The sequence below is a fragment of the Gavialis gangeticus genome, unplaced genomic scaffold (genome assembly GCF_001723915.1).
Source record: "Gavialis gangeticus isolate Ggan-Ray unplaced genomic scaffold, GavGan_comp1, whole genome shotgun sequence".
In the NCBI taxonomy this organism is placed as follows: domain Eukaryota; kingdom Metazoa; phylum Chordata; order Crocodylia; family Gavialidae; genus Gavialis; species Gavialis gangeticus.
The window spans coordinates 63,165,591-63,174,073 of record NW_017729034.1 but is presented as its reverse complement, the minus strand read 5'-3'; the positions used below and the strand labels follow the sequence as shown (position 1 = coordinate 63,174,073).

General features: G+C 45.1%; 1 protein-coding gene across 3 annotated transcripts in view; it reads right to left on the bottom strand.

The window, feature by feature from the left end:
* The window catches only part of RNASET2 (ribonuclease T2), a 54,898-nt gene extending 50,087 nt beyond the window's left edge, over positions 1–4,811 (bottom strand). The window contains exons 1-4 of one of the 3 annotated variants that reach the window (XM_019527327.1): positions 4,708–4,811; positions 4,259–4,337; positions 2,662–2,817; positions 1,488–1,592 (exon numbers count right to left, since the gene is read on the bottom strand). In XM_019527327.1, coding sequence (XP_019382872.1) covers positions 1,488–1,585 — 98 coding nt within the window. In that variant the 5' untranslated portion in view covers positions 1,586–1,592; positions 2,662–2,817; positions 4,259–4,337; positions 4,708–4,811. The remainder of the gene's footprint in view (positions 1–1,487; positions 1,593–2,661; positions 2,818–4,258; positions 4,338–4,707) is intronic. The other 2 variants (XM_019527325.1, XM_019527326.1) reach the window with 2 other exon arrangements.
* Positions 4,812–8,483: the final 3,672 nt, after the last annotated feature.

Here is an 8,483-nt window from a genome sequence, read left to right as displayed (position 1 = left end):
GGCCTGCTCCCCCATTCCCTCCCACCGCAGCAAGGGAAGGGCAGGAGCATGCACAGGCCCACTCCTTCCTTCCCCACTGCCATGGTTGGCCTTGCAGGCGGTGACAATGGAAAGGGGGAAGGGCGGGCCAAGGTCAGCGCTGGTGGCCTTGGCCCTCTGCAGCATCCCAACCTGCCGCCCCTGCCGCTATCATTACCTCCAAGGAGCAGGGGGAGGCGGGGGCAGCAAGGCCAGCTCTGGTGGCCTCGCCCACTCCCCTCTGCTCCACTGTCGCCACCTGCAGGGAGCAAGGCGGGGGTGGGGGGAGGCCAGCCTGTTCCGTCCACTCCATTGCCGCTGCCTCCAGGGAGCAGGATGGGGAGGGTGAGGCCAGCTGTGCTGGCCTTGCACCCCCCTGCTCCGTCCCCTGTGTCCCCACCATCGTGACGGCGGACTGCCACCTGTTTGAATGCTTCTTCACACTGATTGGCTGTTTGTCAGCCAATCAGAGTGTGAATAAAGCATGACAGACAGACAGACTTAGGCTTTTATAATATTAAAATAGGCAGTGCGCCTTCCCCATGACCTATCAACAGAGTAAGTAAACCAGTCCACCACTTGCCACTGAAGGTGTGGACAAAAGGACATTTGTGGCTTCAGAGGGGAAGGGAGCTAATACTGCTGCTCAGGAGAATGGAACAGCTGTAAGGCATTAATGTTACGTGTGCAGGAATCTAGAGCATACAAGTGCACCAAACCCACTCTAACTCTAGCCCTGGATGAGTCTGTGTCTTGCAGTGATTTATCTCACTTGTATGACTACAGGCTCATCCATACATAACTGTTATTGCCTAATAGCTGCTGCCTTCTCCTTTTGAAGGGTATGAACAAATTTACACTTTCTTAGCTAGCATACCTGGAACCCCTAATAGCCAAAGTATTAGTACATCTTTTAAAGATGAAATTCTACTATCATATGTACAGTTGGTGTGTGCTCTTCCTGGATGGAATGAAAGAGCACACACCAACTGCAGAGACTTCCTCAGCCTGACGAAGGGTTTTTAAACCCAACAGCTTGTTAAGAAATGTTTTTTCCATCTATTTAAATTGGTCTAATAAAAGATATCAGATTCACCCAAAGAACCTTCCTGGAATTTTTACATTTATTGTTTATAGGAATTGTCTACAAAATATCCCAAATATTGGGTTAAAGTTATCTTTAAATCAAATCCATGACTAAATGCAACAACTGTGGCTTAACCTTCACTTTTTTATCCTATCATGTTAACAAGTGTAAAGCTCCATTTTTCCTGCAGCATAAAAAGCAAGTTATTCAGGCAGTATCATTATGCTAGCTAAGCTTCTGAGAGAGAGAATGCATCAAAAATAGCACAAGCTAGCATAGGAAATCTCACACTGATAAAAAGTTTAACTATGCTGCAAGAGTCTCAGGTCTGCTTTAAAAAACTGTAATGAAATGAAGATTTTTTTTCCAACTGATAACTTACCTTTCAAGGAATTTCGCTGAAGTACACCCACAATAGAAAAACATTAAAAAATAACCCAGGGTCAAACAGTGTGATATAGAAGGCTTCATTTTATTCATAGTATATCTATGAAGAAAATTAAAAAAAAAAAAACAATAGAAAGTTTATCAATTATTTCAGTAGGCAGTGCATGCTAGAAATAAAAACTGAAATGCAAACATTACAGAGATATTTTACTAACTTATACCTGACATTAAACCCAAATCCCAGTTTAATATAGGGATATGCCAAGGTGTGCGTTTGTTTTTGAAGATGTGCATGACTCTGCATGTCCAACAGGTTTCATACTCTACCAGAAACAACCACTCTCTTACCCAGCACACTGTACAAATGTTCAGAAGAGAGTTGGCCACTGACATGGATCAATGTTGAACTGTAATCTGTATATGCACTTATGCTTAACACAAAATCATATTACACATGTGGAAACAATGCTGAGCATTTAATTTAAAACATTTCAACCTAAACATTAGAATTATGTTTAATCAGTCCAAGCTAAACTTTTATAAAAGCTCACTTATCTTCTAGGTGTGAAAGTCTCCTTTTGGCAGATGACAAGCAGAAGGCCTATTAACTTTTTAACAAGAGTTAAAATTAAGTTCTGGCAATAAGCTTTAAGTGGTTCATTTTTGGTCTTCTCTATATTGTGATGTTTCATTCTAAATATTTAATTAAGGGAGGGAAGGGGGAGAAAAAGAGCACGTCGCAGTGAAAAACCTGACATAGGGCATGAGTTTTAAAGAAGCCCTTCATTGTCAAGTCAAACGTTGTCAAGTCAAGAACAAAATGAATTACAGAGGCAAAGCTGCAGACAATTCATTACAAATCAGACTGGGCCTGCCAAATTGGAGACTCAGTTTGAAAGTGCTAAATAAGAAAAAGATTTCCTGGAATCTGTAATAAAAGTGTAACTTTGCTAGTCAAAATTTTTTAAGTTTAATTTTCCCCCCCTCATTAAAACATGACAAAGATTTTAAATTAAAACGGTAAATAATTTTTATAAATTTTCCCTCATGATTTTCCTGCCATCTCTGTAACAAAACAGGAGACTTGGATTTAACTTTATTTCCCTGAGGTCAGTCACATGTCCTAGGTCAAGCATACAAAAATTTAATACCAGATTTCATGACAATACCTAATTTCAGAGGAAGGCACTGTGCAACTACAACTAAATCCTCAAGTAGAAGCTCCAAATTTTGGGGAAACAGATGATGCAAACTGCAAATCAAACTTAAGTCTGGGCAAGAAAAGTCTACTCAGAAGAATCCCAGAGATTATGAGAGCAGGAGACCTATTATAAAACAAAGCGATGTTTAAAATGGCAATTAACTTAGACTGTCGCTACTTTGATCACAGAAGAAATACAGACAACATACATTTCAGCCTGCAAAAAATAAAAAAGGAGTAGATCAGCCTTGGCTCCATCCTCTTTAATTTATTCACATAGATTCAAACTGTGCTTCTCTATCACTGAACAGAACCCGGTTAATCACTATGCACAGGTAAAGTGTCTGCTGAATAGGTATTGGATTCTAATCCTGTTATGCATCTATGGCCTCCATAAGAACATACACCGTATAACACAGAAGCAGATGGGTCATACAAGGCAACACAAAACAGGCGTCGTTTTTCCACTAACAAGCTAGCTCCTCAAACTGAAATGTCTAAATTTCTTCCAAATAGCACTTTTTATATGTGCATTTAGCATCTCTTTGGCTCCAACAGCACTAACATCACAGCAGGATGCTACTTAAAATGCTCGGAAAAAATATTTTCAAAATTTGCATCTCTATTTAAGAAAAGATGAAAAAAACAACCCCCCAAAAACCCAAGATGAGCTGGCTTACTACAGGTCCCTAAACAGAACTTCCTCATTGACCACATCATGATAAAACACAGATCACAATCACCAAATACATAAATTGAGGAAGGAAAGTGTGGTTAGGCCATGAGCCTGACAGGTGAGCTGGGTTCTGGATCCCAGGTCCCAACTACTTGTAAAACCTTGTGCAAGTGTGCACCTCCCTTTTCTCACCTACAAATTATCTACACCTACACCAGGCAGGGGTGTTGCAAGATTTAATCCACAGGTGTTTGAGGCACTAGACTCAATGACTTTTGCAAAAAGCTTCTGACTCAATAAAAAAACTACATAGCAACGTACATGGTACAGTGGGAAGTCAAAGAGAAGCAAATGTATGCGTAAAAGAACATAAGAAAACTGAAATGGACCACTGCTTTTGATTCTGCTATCTAAATTACCCAGGAGAAGTAGAAAAGCATTCACTTGGCCAATTGGACTTTAGAAAAGGGAGGAAAGAAAAGAGCAATGCAGCACCTTGCCAGGGAGCTCATTGCCCCGCTGCTCTAACCTCACTGTGCTTTCTGGTTGGTTTTCTGCATAAAGTGTTAGTTTTGGTTTTAATTTTACGGTTAGTTTTGCCCTACAAAGCAGGTCATGAGTGGTTGCTACCCTAAGGCCAATTCCTACCAACAAAAGCATGTATTGCACCTAACTTTCCGTGCGTTACTAGTCCCACTGAGGCCAGCGGGACTGGGACAACACAGAGACGCCCTTTCCCTTTGCTGTACGTGTGCATCCACACACCGCTGCACGCGGGCTCCCGCTCCCTTTGCTCAAAGCACGTGGAAACGCTGGAAGGAGCTGCGGCCTCCGCTGTGGGGCCGATTTCCCCCTCCTCATCACCTGCCCCCGCCTGCATTGCACTGACCTGCAGGAGCAGCTTTGCCCTATGCCCAGGCAGCCTCCGCGTGCTGTCGTGGTATCCGCAGGACACGGAGAGCTGTAGGCTTAAATAAAAGCAAAACAAACAAGCCACGACAGGGCGTGAGCAAAGAGCAGGGCTGGCCTCAAAAGACAAGGGGGTGAGCCGAAGAGCAGGGCCGGCCTCTGCTGGGAGATCAAACTGGGTACTGGGGGGGTATTTGGCAAGGATTAAACAGTGGGAGCTCCCCTGTGGCCGGCAGCGAGGGGCGAGGGAAGCGCACGTGGACACGCCAGGAAGAGAGCAGCGCCCCCATGCCATGCTGAGAGGGCACGGCCACCACCCCGCTGCCAGATGTGGATGCGGGGGTCAGGGTTCCCCCATCTCCCTTCTCTGCACAGCTGGCAGAGAGCGGAGGCCAGCTCCGCAGCAAAGCCCCAGCCACTACTGCTTACCGGCCTCAGCAGGCGCAAGCGCAGCCCCAGCCACGTCCCCTCCAGCCCGCAGCTGCTTCCGCCAACAAACCCAAGCGCCGCCCCCGAGTCTCCGCCCTCGCCGGGTCCCTCCCGGTGCCTGCTGTGCTCGGCCTCTCCGGCTGCCTGGTGCGGTGGGGCGAGCCTGCCTTCCTTCCGGTGCCCGCTCCTCTCCTCCTGCTCCGGCACGCTCAGTTTCCCCGGGCGAGCACTCCGCTTTGCGAAGGAAGCTCCTTTTGCCCCTTGTCTTCGCACGTCGTTCTCCCCAGAGGGAACCGAAAGCCTTGCAAGGCTGCAGACCTGTCTGGGCAGGCGAGGTTCTTAGATGTGATATCTGAGATGTGAGGTATTATTAGACCAGCTGAGGAGCTGGAAAAATTCTTCTTAGCAAGCCTTTGGGGGGCAAACGCCCTTCGTCAGGCTGAGGAAGTGTCACTCGGGACACTTCCTCAGCCTGATGAAGGGCATCTGTGCCCAAAAGCTTGCTAAGAAGAATTTTTCCAGCTATTTGAGGTGCGCTAATAAAAGATGTTGGATTTACCCCAAAACTTCCCTCAGACTTCTGTGAACAAGGTGCTTGTATGCAATAGACATCAAAAAAAGTTGTACGTGTTTCATTTTTCAATTATTCAAACCTAGGGAGGTGGTAGCAGGGCCAACCCTGTGGGGGACTGAATCGGGGTGACCGCCCCCAGCCCTGTGCTTTGGGGGGCCCCATGGACAGTGCTGTTCGGGTCCTGCCATGGCTGCCACACGCTGCCAGCTCTGCCATGGCCATCACGCACTGCCAGTTCTGCCATGACCACCATGTGCCTCCAACTTCACTGTGGCTGCCATGTGCTGCCAGCTCCATGCTTCAGCTGCTCATCCCCACTCCTGCCACTAGCCACCCCCCGCCCCGCACACCCGTAGGGACAGCTCTGGGTGGTGGAATCACTATCCATGGAAATTTTCAAGAGCAGGTTACACAAAGCCCTTGGGTCAGAAGCGATATTAGACCAACTAAATAGTAGCAAAAAAATTCCTTTCTTTGCAAGACAAGGTTCTTTGGGTAAATCTGATATTTTTTATTAAACCAACTTTGCAAGAGCAGGTTAGACATTTGAGCTGAGGGCTGGACTACTTGACTCCATGAGGTCCCTTCTAGGCTTACTTTTCTATGATTCTAATACGCAACAGGGGTCCTAGGTGGAAGGTGCCCTTATGTGGCACATTTCTGAAGCTGTCCTCAAAAGAGATTCTGCTGTTCATTGGGCAGAGGATTCCTCGCACACATACTCACACTGGTCTCTTGTTCTAGTTACCACAGCCTGGCAGCCCAAGAAGCAAGAGGTGGCTAGCTCTATTAGTCTCAAGTCAGTCAGAAGGTTTGGTAGATATGCACCCTTATAAATAAAATAAGCTAGAGAGAGAGAGAGCACAAGCTTTCCTCAGCTAAAGCTCATTTCATTAGGTGCAGCGGTGAAGAAAATATAAAGAAGGGAGAGAAACCGTATTCGGACAGATCTGCGCATGTGTGCGCGCGCAAGTCAAATCACTACAAAGAAGTCTGTGTATATCACATGCTAAAGCTGGACCTTAAATAGGCAGGGTTGGGTGAGGACTGAACACCAAAAAATGTACAACAAAATCCATTCCAAGACTCCCCTCACAAAAGTGGCTAATCTTAGGGGTCCAAATCTTAAGGGTTTCTTCTCCAAGCACATGCTACTCTGGGAATTGATCTGGCTGCTTGTCCAAGTTTCTCCCAAAGCCACCTCCTCAGAGACAGCTGCATTGTTGTACTAGCTGTCTTTTAGGTGGTCCATCACTTGGGTTAAGGCAATTCCATAATTATTAAGTAGTGATTCTTGTGGTGATTCCATAATTATTCAGGAGTAACTTCTGCTCTGGTTTCCAGGCCCTTTGTCCCGCTTTTTAGATGTCTGTGTGTAAGAAATGTTTGTAATACATCTTGCTTTGTCTTAATAGTATTTTGACTGTTTTGTCTCTTATTTGCCAAGTTCTATAACAATGATTATTTTGATTTAATCTTAATTGTTTGTGAAATACAATAACATTTCTGGAAGGCAGTGGGGAGTACTGTATATGTAAAATGATTTTGTTGGTAACTACATACAATTCTCACGTACCAAACATTACAATATACATTAAAATGAACATAGAGGAACAAAGGAGTGCTGAGACATGAGATTTTGTATAGTGCAAGCTTTACTTCTTTCTTCTAAAGAGTCACAAGGGATGTTGCAAGAGATTACATTCACATGCTAAGAAATTATAGGACAAAAGAACCCAAGAGTTGCAAATCACCACATATCCTGTGCGTCACTTTGGTTAGAAGCTTTCTTAGTGCTGTGACAAATCAGAAAAAAATCCCAGAGTCCACTTCCATTCTAATAACAAATCCTAAACACTAAGCATAAGTATTCATTCTCGTACTTTATGTGGCGTTGAATGCTCTGGGCCAAGTTTCAAACACCCTTCATTAATGCACTTGCAGCATTTGTGGACAGATCGGGTTCCACAGGCAAAACAACTTTATTTGCATGAACTGACTACTTAAGTTCCTGTTCAAAGTTACATTCTCACTGGCTAGGTGAGATTTTTCAGCTGATATTATCCTCCAATTACAGAGTTGGGGGGAAATTAGAGTAGTCTTTTGCCTACCTGCGGATGTTCAGTTTCTCCTAGGAGAGTCACTTCTCTCCCCATAGAAATCACAAGTGTATGGTCACTCATGATTTTTCTTCCTAAACAAAAATGGCTGCTTTGGAAGAAAAATAACTTGGGAGCAACCAAAGTGAAATGGCTTCTGAGAGAACGTCTCTCAGGAGACTGAACGTATGTACAGTATCCGTCCAAGAGAAGCCACAAAGCAGTCATCTGGAATCCCTGCGAGCTCTGCTCTCTGCCCATTCCCTACCCTCACACGGGTCCAGGGAGATGACGTGTTGATCCCAGCCAAGCAGAGAGCAGAACACACCCAGTGAGTGTTTCAGGCTGGAAAAGCCTAACGCCAAAGCACTTAGTGGGTATAGTCTACAGTACTCCCAGCTTTTTCAGCCACAGCCAACCCCATTGTTACCAGATTTGCCCAATACTTTGGGGTGTGCTCATTTATTAGGGATACATTTCCAGGGTCTTGGTAATTCTATTAATGTGCTGCTTGTGTTACTCGTGTTTCTATACGGAGCTGTATCTCTCCCTTCTGCGAGACCTCACCCCCAATGGAGCTATCTTGCAGGACTCAGTTTCAGTGGGGCAGGGTTCCTCCAGTCCCCAAATCAGTCATACACACAAACACACCCAGATTAACGTGACACACCTGACCTGGCCGGGTTGATCAGCATAGACAGGCTGACACCCTCATATGCCAAGAATCAGTTCATCAGAGCAACAATAACTACAGTCAGACACAAGCACACAGTTAAACAGAATACCTCTGAATCTGGCTAGGTGTCCAGATGACACCCTCATGGGCCAGCATTCAGTTCATTAGGGCACGTCTGAGCCAAACTGGGTCAATCAGCCTGTACAAGCTGATCCCCCTTAATGTTTCAAACTCAGCACGTCCCAATCTTTTAGCCTCTTGATGAGCAGAGCCCACAGTACTTTTGGGCTTCACAGGGATCTTTAGCTTACGTAAAAGAAGCGTTGATGCAGAGCAGGTGCGGAAGAAGTAAAGAAGGAAAAATATACCCAGTTACCACCAGTTTGACTAAAAAGTTATTTATTGCTAAGTATATGAAATATATAAT